This window comes from Streptopelia decaocto (assembly GCF_964273445.1).
Source record: "Streptopelia decaocto genome assembly, chromosome: 3".
NCBI classification, from domain to species: Eukaryota; Metazoa; Chordata; class Aves; order Columbiformes; family Columbidae; genus Streptopelia; species Streptopelia decaocto.
The window spans coordinates 92622307-92638140 of NC_138656.1; the positions used below are offsets into that span (position 1 = coordinate 92622307).

The window sequence follows — 15834 nt, forward strand, 5'->3', positions numbered from 1 at the left end:
ATGCAATTAACATTTTTATGAAGAATCCCACTTTTTCACTTTGTTTAGGAAATAAAACTGCCAAATTACTCTAATAGAGTGGTGTTAACTGCTAACACGTTGAGCAGACACTATGTCAATATTCTGAATGAACTGTGATTAAACATTCTCTTTGTGGTGCAGGTTTTGAAGGTGAAAGATGTGAACTGGATATTGATGCCTGCCTATTCTACAATATAAGCTGTGCCCCAGGAGGACTGTGTGTGGATAAATCTCATGGATTTAATTACACGTGTTTATCACCGTGTATTGAAAAAAAAGAGGTAGGATAAAGTGATATATTCCCCCCAGTGTTTTGGGGAAATCAAACAAGTTATTCTAAGAGCAGTGAGCTGATGAAGCCTCACCCGTGGATTTCCTAAGCACAGTACTTGTTTTTGATATATTCTCATACTAACCTTCCTCTTTCTTCTGTAACACATGCATTAAAAAGTGCATGACATGACTAGTCTGGTCTTTGGGCAATGAACTCTAATGTCTGAGCTCTGCCTTTCTTGCTCTTTATAAGTTTACTCATTGATGTCTTCTTCTGTCCTCTACTTGCTGCTGTTGTGTTGTGAAACTTGTAGAAACTTAAGATGAAATTTCCTTGAAATATTTGACGTGTTTAAAAGTTACTAGAGAGTAGATTAATGGTACATTAACTCACAGAAAGAATGACAAAAGTTTCATTTACATTAAAAATGAAAATAGACCATAATCAACTAAACAACAAAAAAACCTAAAGCAAGACTAAATACACTGCAATGAGAGATGAAAATGCAGTTAGAAAACATCAAAATTATCCTTGCAAATTACTCTTAAATGTGTACAGAATACAGTAATTAATTTGATTTTTGTACATTCAAAGTATTCTAGAAAACTTTAAGTTAGATACTTACAATGCTTAGGCTAAAACAGCGTCCATTGTGTTCCCCAGTGTCTTTAAGAAACATATTTCCTGTATCTTTCTCACTTCCCTTTAGTGACTTTTTCAATTAAATTACTGGTTTTGGTAGGATTCATTCACATGAGGGTGGACTACAGACTCAGGCAGGCCCTTCAGTTACTGAGATTTCAATATGGGATAAACTAAAATGCAGTTGTACTTTTTTCCATTATGCTAGTTATTTTAAAAGTGATGTACACAATGTTATATAGTCCTTTCAAACAGCTGTTCAAACATGATAACCAGTGTTTCAAAGGCTTAATCAATTTTTTTATTGAAATATATTAACCATAAAAATACACTATGCAAAGCAGGCAATGTGTTTACAAAGAAACAATCAACGTTTATGTCACCTTGAAGTCCATGGTTACACACTCATCAATGAATATGAAATGTAACACTGAAATACTCACTGGCTCAAAGGTTTGTATTTAAATTGTTCAGCATGTGGTAAATTTTAACATTTTTATGATTTAGAGTGTCATACCGAGTGCAAATTTATTGTACGTAGCATAACACCATAATGATGCAATAATCATTATGGCTAGTTAGGCTGGGAAGTGATGATGTGCCAAGGATGCTGATGGGAGCTACTAAAGCATTTTATTGTAATATTTGCTTAAAAGCCTTCAGACATATTTAATTTATTGATACAAACACTTCAAAGACCATCATAGATGTCATGTGGGAAAAAAAAATAATATTATGTATCTGTATCTATATACACTCACTGTATAAGACACTTAATTTGGGCATGATGTGAATAATTAGTAGATATTCTAATGAGAAAGGGAATAGAAACTAAAATAAAGGAGTGATATATTTGTGTTTTACTTGTTTTCTTAGCCTACAGATCATTAAAGTAATGCCATTTGTATGTTGGAAAATATAAAGACCTTATTCAAACGAATGAATATTTGAATACTATTTGAAATAGTGTAAGTAATAATTTGAAATTAAAAGTTTATATTATCTGGTAAATTACATCATTCAGCATTTAAATATTTATTTTTTCTCTGTTGTTCAAGAGTAAGTATATATTTTTGCATGATTTAATTTCTTTTCCATTTCCAATGGTACATCAGTTGCACTGAACTGCTTTGCCTCTGTGTATTCAGCACAATAGGCTAAAAAGTGTGGTACTATTTTTAATATTTTAATTAAAAAAAAAATTAAGACATTGGGACTCTTTTTCTCTATATATAAATGTATAATGACACTAATGTGTTGTTTTTATTTTTTTATTTCTCAGCACAATACTTAAACATTAAGATTTTTTAAATTATTTTTTTAATTATATAACTATGTATATATATATTTAAAGACATGTGAATGTACTAAAACAGGGGATATCTCCCTTTAAATTTCAAATTTTAACTTCATAACCAGGATAAAGCCTGCCTGCCCTGTACCTGGAGTTATGAAGGATCTCTAAATTAAGCAAAATTTTGGCATCTTTAAATTAATGACTTTCAACAAGACCAAATTTAGCCACTCCATATTATAATATCCTTCCTTCTCTTATCTAACCAGGAAAACGTTAAAAGAAGTAAAGAAAATATCCTTGTCCCCTTTGAAGAGGATGTGTGCTACAAACCCCAATACTTTTATCAACATTAGTTTATAGAAAATTGATAAGAGCAATGGTAACAAGAAGAAACTGTTGTGCAACTTATTGAACACAGGTCATAGAACTTCAGAATCACAGAGCAGCCAAGGTTGGAAGGGACCTCAAAAGACCTTCTAGTCTGACCTTTTGTGGGAACGGGAGGCTAGGTGAGATTATTTCGCACCCAGTCTAATTGCATCTTTAAAATCCCCAGTGATAGGAACTCCACCAGATCCCTGGACAGATGATGTGCTTCAAAAGCCCAGCTGTGACCCAAACAATCACAAATGTGGAGGGATGCTAATATATGCAATTATTTTTAGTGGCTGTGGCTCCTTTCAAGCCATTTCATTGCTTCTCTCAAAACACTAGTTTTTCAAAAATCTGTTAGCAAGCTTACAAAATCATAGGTTCCATTAGCATTTCCTAAGAAAAGATTTGAAATTATAACAGTAACTATGGGAACTTCAAAATGTTGCTCAATGGTTGTTGTTTCTTAAAAGTACTCACAGGAGTTACAAAGTACCTTTCAGTTATTTTTTAATTCTATTTTCAGTTTTAAAATGTAAACAGACACAGTGGGCGTCAACTTGGTTTGTTAAAAATAATTCCCATATGATTTAAACCATGACTGAAAAGTTCTCTCAGTGTCTATTTATCTCTTTATTTATGGCACTAAAGTTGTGTCCAACTGGATTATTGAGCTCCACTTGCATAATTTACTTGGAAGTGGTTTTCTCTTTTTATGAGCCAAATTATTGCAAGTTACCTTGTTACATTTGCAGTCAGGATCACAGTTCCAACCTTCTGAATTGAAAGATCCATGAGCTGAATGCATACTTAGTGTTTAGAGGAGCTGCCACTTTCATGCTTGTGCTGGTTCTTACATGCTGTGCAAGTTTATACAGTTGCCTCATGTGTAAAAGTAAGGCAATCACATAAATCATGGAAGAGTGAAAAAATGGATGCTCATTTTTATTTCTTTGGGTTTGATTTATTAGAAGGAAAGAAAAAAAAAACAACTAAAAGATCTTGAAAGCTAGAAATAAGGCTTTTCTGATTAACCTTGAAGTTGTACCTGCGAGTAACTGTCTCTTCAGCAAATCTGTGTTGCTTGTGAAGTATGTGACATGATGTGATGTTTGACTTTCAGATTAGAGCTCTGTCATATTGCAAATACTACACCAACAGTTCAATTTAAACAGATTTTAAAATGCCTTCATAAAAACAATTTATATGTGTATATTTTTTTCAATCTGTTTAAAGCATTTATGTGTGAAGAGAGGCTTGTGGAATTCAAATCTTGGTGTTGTTTTCAAGATATGCCTTCTTTGTTAAAGGTAAACTTTCCAACAATCAAAGAAGATGGGAAATACTTAGATGCCTTAACAGAAGATCGCTCTGGGAAACCTCACAAAAAAAACTTGGAGGAGGTTGTCTTTGAATCACTAGGTGTTTATCTTTAAGAACCTACACAGGATAGTGAAGACAGGAAAAGCAAGAAAAAACAGATATTATTTTATATCTTATGTGATTATATGCATTTATATATTCAGAAATAAAGCTTTTTTAATTTATCTCCAAGAAACTAGGTTTGTGCAAAAGTAATTGTGGTTTTTGCATTGTTGAAATTTGCCATTTGATATTAGAATACATTCTTAAATAAATGTGGATATGTTATACATAATTTTAATGCACTTTCCTCATCTTTTTTTTTGCTGCTGACTTATTTCTTGATGTTTATTTTATATTTATTTTAGCCTATGGAAATGATGTTAGAGAAAAAGCAAATTCGAGCAATTTTCTTATTTGAGATCAAAATGGGTTGTAAAGCAGCAGAGACAACTTGCAACATCAACAACACATTTGGCCCAGGAACTGCTAATGAACATACAGTGCAGTGGTGGTTCAAGAAATTTTGCAAAGGAGATGAGAGCCTTGAAGATAAGGAGTGTAGTGAACAGCCATTTTAAGTTGACAGTGACTAACTGAGAGCAATCATCATAGCTGATCCTCTTACAACTACATGAGAAGTTGAGGAAGAACTCAACATCGGCCATTCTATGGTCATTTGGCATTTAAAGCAATTTGGAAAGGTGAAAAAGCTCAATTAGTGTGTACTTCATGAGCTGACTGAAAATTAAAAAAAATAATATTTTTGAAGTGACTTCTTCTCTTACTCTGTACAACAAGAACAAACCATTTCCTGATTGGGTTGTGACACAGGACAAAAAGTAGATTTTGTGCAACAACCAGCAATGACCAGCTCAGTTGTCGGACTGAGAAGAACCTCCAAAGCATTTCCCAAAGCCAAAATTGCACCAAAAAGAGGTGATGGTCACTGTTTGGTGGTCTACTGCCAGTCTTATCCACTACAGCTTTCTGAACCCTGGCAAAATCATCACATCTAAGAAATATACTCAGCAAATTGATGAGATGCACTGAAAACTGCAATGCCTGCAGCTGACATTGGTAAACAGAAAGGGTCCAATTCTTCTCCATTACAATGTCTGGCTGCACATCTCACAACCAACACTTCAAAAATTGAACGAATTTGGCTATGAAGTTTTGCCTTATCCACCATATTCACCTGATCCCTCACTAACCAACTATCACTTCTTTAAGCATCTCGACAACTTTTTGCAGGGAAAATTCTTCCACAACCAGCAGGATGCAGATAGTGCTTACCAAGACTTCACTGAATCCCAAAGCACTGATTTTTATGGTAAAAGAATAAGCAAACTTATTTATTGTTGCCAAAAATGTATTGATTGTAATGGTTCCTATTTTGATTAATAAAAATGTGTCTGAACCTAGCTATACTGATTTAAAATTCATGGTCCAAAATCACAATTACTTTTTCATCAACCTAATTATAATTAATCCATTTAAAGTTTATGGTAAAAGTGCAATTTGTGAGAAAGCAAAAAAAAAAAAAAAAAAAAAAGGCAAAGGGAGGGGTAGTTACCCAGAAATTGCCAGAAGGGCATAATTTCAAGAAAATTTATTTTCTTTCTATAACAAGAAGTTGAAAAGTAAAAAGCTTTTACAAAAGTTGAAATAGATCAACTTCTCATGTAGTAATCTCATAAACAAGCTAGTGAAACAATGCACATGCTCCAGCTTGATGAAAAGCAGATATTTATAGTCAGTTTTCCTAGCACTAGTTTCCTGTCAAATATCCAAGGGAAACAGTGAGGAGTGTTCTTCAAGGGCCTGACTTGCACTCAGTTCCACTCAGTGTTTTCTTTCTGAATGGTAGAGTAGATTATACATGATAAAACTCAATCTGAAACCACCTTGGAGAAATTATCTGGAAAAGCAAGATGGAATCTAGTGTGTGTATTTGCAAAGGACAAGTGACATCTGTAAACTTCAGGATTGTTGTTTGAAATTAATCTCCAAAGTAAAAAAAATCAATTACTTTTAAATCACCAGTACTAGTAAACATTACAGGTAGGGTTTTAGATGCTGAGCAACATATCCATCTGTAGAAATGTATTTTCTATATAGTTGTCTACAAAGTTTGCTTCTTAGAAACCACATTAACAACAGATACTACACTTATGGAATGAAGAAAAAATACTGCATTGTCAGGAGCCAGAGTTGCAAAATTGGATAAAAAGAAACATAGTAGAATTGACTATGCATAAATTAGGAAAACTAACTTCTATTATGGAGACCAAGAAAAGTATCAGGTTCTGCTTACAGGCAATCTAAGGATTTTAGCATTTGCTGACACAAGGACTAATTCAATAGCATCTCCAATGTAGGTGAAGGTTAAACCTACAAGCAGTTAAATTAAACAGTGTTTCTTTCACATGAATCATACTTTTCTATGTTTTATGTTCATAATGAATTCTGGACTTTTTAGCAAATATTTATTGACATTTTGATATTTTTGTCTTGTAAGACAATCTTGAAGTGTAACAACTTTCTTCACACTATAAACTATCAAAACAGCAGAAGAATATAATGTATGTAATATTGTGGCAATATTGAAATATACTTTTGTCTTAATTGTTTATGTCTTTTTGTAGAAGGTTTTCTTGAGTGTAAGCTTATTTGAGCTTTGAGAAAATACCAAGTCTCAGGACAAAATTCTGCAGAAATGTTTAAATAAAAAATTAAGAAGACACATAAAATTAAAAAAAAAAAAAGAAAAAAAGAACATTTCTAAAACTATACACAGAAGAGGTTTTTTTGCATTTATATTGAGCAGTGTTTTTCTTCAATAAGTTGTTCTGCTGAAAAAGAATCTGAAATTAAGTCCTAAATTCAGTACTTAGAATCTAGCAAAGATCTCTTAATTTTAAGGTCAATTTAAAACTTAATCAAAGACAAATGAATATTATAGGATTTCTGCCAAGAACTGTTATTATTACAAATCTTAATGACATTATAAAGATATTCAGACTCAGTCAAACTGAAGTACTAGCGCATTAGCTCATCTTCGAGACACCATTTTCTTTAGAAACCAATTGATTAGAAGGAGAGGTCTTAATTGCTTTGAAATGAAAATGTAGTTATCCATTTTTACACTGGCAAAATTGTCATAGAAATAAAATGGGACTTTAAAAGTAAAATTAAGAAAGGAACATTCATTCTAAACCAGAACTTCCTGTAATTTTTGAAGGATATGGGAATACTGGCTTAGGAAATAATCTTAGAAAATAAAAGCTATAAGAAAAAAAAAATGGTGTTCCAGTCTAGGTTTATTCATTTTCAATATCTGCAAGTTAAAAAGAAGGAAGGTTCTGGTCTTTCCATAGAATAGAGGTAATATATATATACATTGAAATAAAAAAGATTCAAGGACAGGTTGTGAATCAGAGTTATAATTAAAAAAAAAAAAAATCCATATTTTTTTCCAATAGCCACAAATTCCATTAAATTATACACAGATTTTAAACACAGGAACAGTTGTTTTAATCTTTCAATGGAAAAATAAGAGGCTACTTTACCATCTTCCATCTTAAAATAAGAAAACATTTTAAGGTCAGTTCTGAAATTGGCACTATTAAATTGAATCATAAATATCTCTTTCCAACTAAACAATAAATTAATATATTGATTTGATGACATTCAGTATTTTAGGTTCTTGGAGATCTGTCTTTTGTAATATTGCAACATAAAAACATTAAATAACCATATTTATTACCATCAGCTTATTCTGTTAAACTCTTTGGGGAAAAAAAACCTAACAGATAGAGAAAAAACTCTTTATGTATTTGTTCATCTCATCTTCAGGTATGTGGAAATGGAGGTAGCTGCTTCTACAATGAAGAAAACCAGACATCTCACTGTGTCTGTGCTCTTGGATGGACAGGACAAACATGCCTGGAGAATATTAATGACTGTGAGGTAAACCAGTGCCAACATGGAGCCACATGTGAAGATGGAATTAATAAATACAGGTACTAATATGACGCTTTCTACACATCCCTTCACAAATAAGTCTATGCCATATGAAGGTATGTTTTCTTTCAACAAGAGCTACAATGAGAGTTGTTGTTGCAGTAATATTTTTCTCAGATTATAAAAGGCCTTGAATATTAACTTTCAATAAGCATGCACATTCAATAAGACTGTAGTCTGAAGTATTGCACAGGAAGGCCTCACAAACACTCCTCTTTGCTGGACAAAGTAGTTAAATGAACTACATAAAACCCCAGTTAAATAAATCATCAGTTTTGTAAAATTCACTCCGTGAGCCTGGTATGTGACATGGAGTGATTTCTCTTATTGAAAGCTGAATTATAATTTTCAAGTGAATATTTGAAATGCTGAGTTCCTTGTGGCTATTTTTTTTAGCTATTGACAAAACTGTCAAGTATGTGATTTCTTAGTGAGCTGTAACATGCTCTGGAAATTTGAAACTGGGACTGCATAAAAGTACGGGAAAAAATAAATGGAAAAGGATTTCTTCAATAAGCACAGTTCAGCTGTTCTTATCAGAGTTGAATTATTTATTTTTCCTCTAGAAAAAACAGAATAACTAAAATCTCTCCATAATGTCAGCAAATGTATTTTGAAAGCCTTTAATTTATGCTGTGTCCTGTACTTAGAAGCACTGTAATTAATATGCTTTAATGTTTCTATTTAGAAAAGGTTGCAATAGTGGACAAAGTTAATATAGAAGTAATTAAAAATCTCTTCCACTCCATCTCTGTTTTTGTACGATCTTCTGTAATAATAACTGGAATTCCCAAATAAGCACACAAATAGAGATAAGTATATGACTCTCAATATACTGTAGTTAAAAGGAATTTTTGCCACAGAGTCCTTACAAAGTCTATATCCTTCTTTTTTGCCAGCTTGCAGTCAGCTCCCAAATCAGTCATATTTTGACATTTTATTTGACTGATAAGTCTGTGGTTTTCCTTTCTGCATCACAAAAATAATTCTGATAGGAGAACTAACTCATGTTTGCTGTACAAAATCCACTAGCATTTATGGAGAAATTAGTAGGTCTGAAGACTTCTAGTAAAACAAAACCTTTTGAATTTAGCTTGCTAATCCAGAATCAAGCTACTGACAGAAAGCAATTCTTACTTTTTCAGTCTTTGAAAGACAAATTAAATTGACAGATCAGTCCATTTATTTAAGGAACAAAAATACATATCATTAAGCTTCTGATGCTAGATATGTTAGCAGACAGTTTTGTTATCAGAAGACCTGACCCTAGAGCAACACAATTGATTATTTTGCAAAAATAATAGGCAGAGTGTTTACTGTATGACACTTGTTCTGTCAACAGAGCTTTGCTGTTTTTCAGTAACAATGAAGCATTTTTTAAGAGAACTGAACTACTCCTTCCTTAAAAATAATGGAATTTCACAAGAGTTATTGTTAGCAAGTGAAATTGTCATTTCCCCATCCAATACACCATTAAAACCAAAAGAAGGAAATGAACGTTTTTGAAACACTCTTGCAATTTACATCTCTGTCCTAAAATGGTATCATTTTTGATAAGGCAGTTATCAAGAGCTTTGTTTGATGCAAAGTAGTTTCAGGAAGACATAAGAAAACTGTCAGCAGAATACATAGAGAGTTAGACACGTAGGTGTCATCAACAACTCTACTGATGACTATTATAGTCATTCAAAACACCACCTAAAGGTACCTTTATCTCCTCCACTTATTAAGTAAGCCAAAATGTTATACATTTTTTTGTTTGCTTATTTGTTGTTGTTTTTAAGTTATGGAAAATTAGTGTGAACTCCAGACTTTTCTCCTAGTTAAGAAATTTTAACTTCTAAACTAATTATTAAAATTTGGTCAAAATATAGCATTCCAGTGGTGGCTTGTTGTAATAATGGTAAGACCAGAAAAACATGGAAAGTATCCACCTCAGCTTCAAGAACATCCCCCTCTTTTAAGCTCTCACATTCCACAAGCTGTAAGGCTTTTCCAGATTAGAAATAAAACACTCAGCTGTAAGTAATTTTTTTAACTTTCCTTACCATGGCATATTTTTTCCATCCCATTTTGAAATGACTGTTCCTGGTCCAGACGATAGTGTCACATAGGTGTATATTTAATACACGCAGAGAATTTCCTTTGAGTCTAGGATGGGGAATTGCTCTGGGTGAAGGAGGAGGACCTTAAAACTATAATAAAGTATAACACTCAGTACAGCTACATAATAAAAGAAACACAATCACAGTAATAAGTCTTAGGAATTTAACTCCTTTGGTTTAGTGAGCCTTCTCTTACAACTAAAGTGGCCTCATTCACACTGACACAAAACCTCTTATTAATTCAAATGAACTATTGCACTTCCAGCTGAGTCTGTGCTCTTTGAGATATCATAAGTTAATCAGCATGCATTTAAAGTGGTAACTTCTCCAAAGAATTACTGCCCCTGGCACTGGATTCATGGTGTAACTGTCAATATGGTTAATCTGGCAGATACCAAGCAATAGACCAATTGCATCCACACACCGAATGAATGCCTTTACTTTTGGTCATATACACCTGAGAGAAAAAACAGAGAAGATTAATTACCTCAGCAAATAGACGGTGTTATTGCATTAAAAAAATATTTGAACTTTCCTTTCTAAAGGACTTCTATTGGTTCACTGCAGTAGAAGGGAGTGAAAAACTGATTTAACATGGCCCAATGAGAAGCATTTAATGAATAATTAGAGTAAGAGAACTCTTCAAGGAGTTGATCCTTCTGGTTTAAAATCCAAGGGGGATTTTATTGTTCTATTTTCTTCACTCTTGTAAATTTATTCCTTGTCATCATTACATTTTGGACAACCAAGATCCTAACTAAATCCTAATAGATATTTTACAGTAGTCTATTTAGTGAAGGGGAGCAACAGAGGGAAAAAAAACCCAACACCACAAACAATTTAAAATTCAATGTAGTTTCCAATACCTGCCCTATTTATCCTGTTTCTTCAGTCTGGTTTCTTCAGTCCAGTCTATTCAGAAGAAGTTCTACACTTATCAAAGCCCTGGGAAAGCTCAGCAAGCAATATTGATAACTATTCGATTAAGACATTTGAAGAAGATGTATTGCAGGTTTTCCCGTTGTTTAAAAGCTCATGACAAACTAATACGCTCTGAGGTCAGCATTTCATGAGTTATTATGCAGGAAAACTTCCCATTAAGAAGCTAGATTTGGTGTACAGCAGAGCTTGAATTGCGAATTCACTTTTCATTCTTCAGTATACAAATTTCAGACTGTATAATTTTGTCTTGAATTAATCTTACTACAAAGAGTAAAGCCTCACCTAGTGACACACTGCTAAACAAAATGCTTTAGAATATGAATCACTTCTTTGCATGATGCCAGCAAGATTATGAAAAGTAAACATAATTTAGATAACTTTTAAGTATCACAAAATCTAAAGGTTCAATTGCTTTATTAATCCTTAACTTTTTTCATTTTCTACCAGCTGTTTAAATTAAGCTGTTTGATTAGGTTATTTTTTTATATTTAGTTTTCCATTTTCAAGTTTATTCATCTTATACCATATAGGCAATTTGACTGCAGGACCTGGTTGACAGTGCCATATAAAGTTAGTGCTATGATATACACAGTTTTCTGTAGCAATAATAGGCTTCTTCAACTAGAGAAAGAGGAAAAATGCTTTTCCTGTCTTTGCTACAACTCCAGGAGGTAGGTGAATATATGTTGCAATTTCTTAGGGAACATCTCTGTAATAAGTTATACAATAGCTTTTCTGCAGAGAATACAGATGCTTACAAAAAAGCTAAAGTCAAACTAAGTAACTTTTTACTCCATTTATGAACATGTGTGCAGTTTCTATTTCAACTAGAAAACAAAATAATTAATTCTGAATAAATGCAGTTAATCTTCCTGGACTACTATAATAACAAACCCCACACCTGTATACAAATTCTTTTTAAATTTATTGTAGAGAAGTATTTCAGCTTTGCAAAAAAGTAAAACTGCAAATCAATCCATGATTCAAAGCTTTTTTATATCATGTTCAGTATTTTGGTGCTGCTGAAGTATTAATGCAAGGTCATGTTCATTAAAATCTAACACGGTGACATTATTTTTCCTACTACAAGTGTAAAAGACTTAATTACTTAGAGATCATTGGTCTTGATACTATTTCTAAGACAGAGAGGAAAAGATATTTGAAGTTCAGCTATGTCAGTGTAATACCAGCACACTGTTTAACAAAACTGTATTCAAGACCCATTTCATAGATTGACTTGGTGATGAAATGATAATGATTATTAAACATCTTGGATAATTTAGAATTTTATCAAAATGTTTAAGCTACAAATAAATGCAGTCAGATGCTCATATCCAAAGTCCACAGAACTGCACTTAAACTATTACACATTACATTTAAGAAATAAGCGCAGTGCAATCCATGTCTACTTTTTTGTGTAGTACTGTAGAGCATTTAATGCATTACTGCGAGTGGTAATTATTGTATGTTAATGTTTTTAAATTAACAAAAAATGCACCAAATTTAAGGACCTGACTAGTTTAGACTTTTGCTGCATAAAAAATAGCTTGTTTTTATTGAAAAATAGACACATCATAAAGTACAGATTTAAAATAAAGACTAAATAATGATTATTACTAATAAATGTTAGACTTCCTTTTTAGATACATGATGTTATGCGCTAAAGTTATTAGTAAACATGTCCTTAGAATTTGGTGTAGATTGTTATAAATTGCTTGTAAGGAATTTATTGAACTTCTAGATCCTATCACCTCTAAACCTGAGTTTGAATTATAAACAATAAATGAACAATTCTTAAATGTTTTAATCCTCAACACACAGTAAGAAATTAACTTGTTTTTAAGAGGACTAGAATACTCTTGTCTTCATGAAAGTATGTGTTTGGCAAATAGTAACAGAGCAAAACCTATTTCTGCACCATTAGTTTGTGGTTTCACGTTGTTTTGGGCTGCTGTCACAGATTTGGGTTTGACTAGCTGCATTAGTCAGCCATTTTGTTTCACATGACATGAAGATCCAGTTTTAAAGTTATTTTCTAGTCCTGTTTACACTGGAGAAAACAAACAGACACAGACAAACAAACAGCCAGCAACAACAACAAATAAAAGAAAAAAATTAACCACAACAGTTCGTATATATTCAAGAAAGCAGCAACTTATACTTAATAGCTAAACCAAGTAAACTTTTCACAATGAAGTGACAAGAGAAAACATCATAATTTTATTTTTCCTGAGCAATAATATGAAATCAAGACCCTTGATTTATCTGCTACAGGAGATGAGCCATATTAAATTGGAAGATATCCAGTTATAATTTCACGAGGAGAAACAAAAGACATTCCATTCTTGGTTTAGATTTCTTCAGACACTGAAGCACTGAAAAATATGCTACTCATAACATCATTGTTTGTAGTATGGAATCAGAAATATGAAACTGAAAATAGAAGATTCTCTTTTACATCTGTTCCTACGTAGTTATGTGGTCTCTGAAGATAAGCTTTACAGCCAGTAACAGTAAGGAAACAATAGAAAATTCCTTCTCTTAATCCTCTCTTTCCTGTTAAGGAGAGCTGTAGATTAAATATTCTGTTCAATATTACTAAGAGCCATGTTTTCAAAGAAAGATAGAATAGTTGAATTTTCATAATGCACACACTCATCATTACTGTAAAAAAAAATTTTTTTGGCTACATAAAATTTAATGAACGAAACAAGCTGATTAACTACACCAGAAAACAACGGTATGGCTGTTGTTCCATACTGAACATTTACTGTTGGTGGATTCAGAAACTGTTCAGCTAAAAGTAACTAAAAGTGTACATGTACTGCATTTTTATGTAAATCAACATTTACATTTAGCTGTAAAGCAACTGTATGAGAAGATCCATGTGAATTTCGTTCTTTTAAAAAAGTGAGAATCAGAATCAGCTGGACTTCTCAAGAGAGGAAAATTTCTCCTTTGCTAAGGAGCAACCAAAGTTAGAAGAGAGAATACAGTAGCTATACTTGTGTAGGTACTGCAGTGCAGTAGCAATGGATCTGTAAAACAAAATAGGTGCTGCTAAAGAACTCACAGACACACTATACAAGATATGGAGGGCTTACTTCAAGCAAGCTCTATTTTGGTTCATGAGCTAGAAACACATTAGCAGTTGATGTGCATTAGCTGTACTCTGAGGAGCACATCTACTGATTTAGTTTCAATTGAAATTAATCAATTTTACATGTTCTGATACTTCTCTGCAATGTGATACAAAACACTACAGTTTGGAACAGCCGGGAAGTTTCCTCTTTTCTGATCTGTATAAAATAGTCATACAGCTGCATCTTGAGACACAATGGAGCATAATGCCACACCTCAGGTATTAAAAAAAAAAATTCCCAGGCATGAAGACAACACAAAGTCAACAAAAGTCTAACTGGGAAGCCTGGACCTTCCTGCAAGCAGCTGGTATTACATATACATATACATATACATATACATATACATATACATATACATATACATATACATATACATATACATATACATATACATATACATATACATATACATATACATATACAAATAATAACAATTGTTTCTCAATAACTTGATGATTGTGCTATTAAAAGAATGAATCATTTTATTTTCTAATAGTACCTGGCTTTTCCATAGGCTAAACCATCTCTACACTCAGTCCACTGTAGAGTACCACATAACAACCAATAATGTATCCTTATGAAGACACCTTCTTTACTGTAGGCTTCTTTTAGTCACAGCATGAAAAGGAAAAATTGCCTAATTTTCTGTCTGCTCTGAAGCTACTCTTGAACACTCAGAGCTGTACTGACGTCCACCAATTACCTTGGAGAAAAAAAAAAATAAATGGATTAAACAGTAGGATCTATTCATTTTATACATATCTCTTTTCCCTCTTATTTTTTCTTCAGGAGTATTTCATTAGTATTACAATAGATGGAGCTCCCCCAGCATCCTGCCCCTGTTGATCTCCAGTTTGTACACAGACAAAGTTATTTGGTCTTTCAAATTCTGTCTTGCCAAGAAGAAACTGCAGGCAAAATTAGAGCCTAACTGAACAGAGAACAAAGTATGCCAATGGTGGACATGGTTATAACTTAGTTAGTCCAAAAGTTATATCGAAAAAGCTTTCATGAAATGGCATTCAAAATCATCATGCTACTTTCTATAGGACCCTTTCTGCACACAATCTTACATGGGGTCTTTTTCCTACTGACTTGCGATTATCCTGTTGGAAATTTGATAGGGATCTAAAAATATCTAAGTGGAAATTCCCACAAGTCTAACATAAAAATGCAGGATTAATAAGCAAGGACTGAAGCAAACAGCCACATGAACATTTGCTTCTGTTAAAAATAAGGAAAAAATATCCTTTCTGCCAGATGGATTGGTAGGGAAAATTGCTATAATCAAGTTTTGCTTAACATGTTAACTTCTTTCAGCTTCTAGATAGCATCTCTATGGACCCAGAATATGTAAGATGATTGTAAAATTATCTCCTCCCATGCGAGAACACCTCTGGACATGATAAGGGGAGGATCAATTGAAGAAAATATTGCCAAATACAAGGGATTATCTAATTTTCTAATTCTATGAGATGTGGATCAGCTATGAGATAATCCAGCTTTGTTTTCACACATTAAAAAAAAAAAAAAAGCATAAAAAAATCTCTGGTCTTCTACAATTTGTATGTCATTCTACATTATGGGAAAAAAATATCCAGCTCAATTTCTTTAAAGTTGTATAGATTGTTGTTTTTTTTCAGCTATAGA

General features: G+C 32.7%; 1 protein-coding gene across 1 annotated transcript in view; it reads left to right on the top strand.

Annotated features, from left to right (window-relative positions):
• Window positions 1-7836: 7836 nt before the first annotated feature.
• Window positions 7837-15834, top strand: part of EYS (eyes shut homolog) — a gene marked incomplete at its 5' end in the record, with an annotated part of 687713 nt that continues 679715 nt past the window's right edge. Inside the window, one exon of the mRNA XM_082048968.1 lies at window positions 7837-7940. Within this exon, the coding sequence (XP_081905094.1) occupies window positions 7837-7940 (104 nt within the window). The remainder of the gene's footprint in view (window positions 7941-15834) is intronic.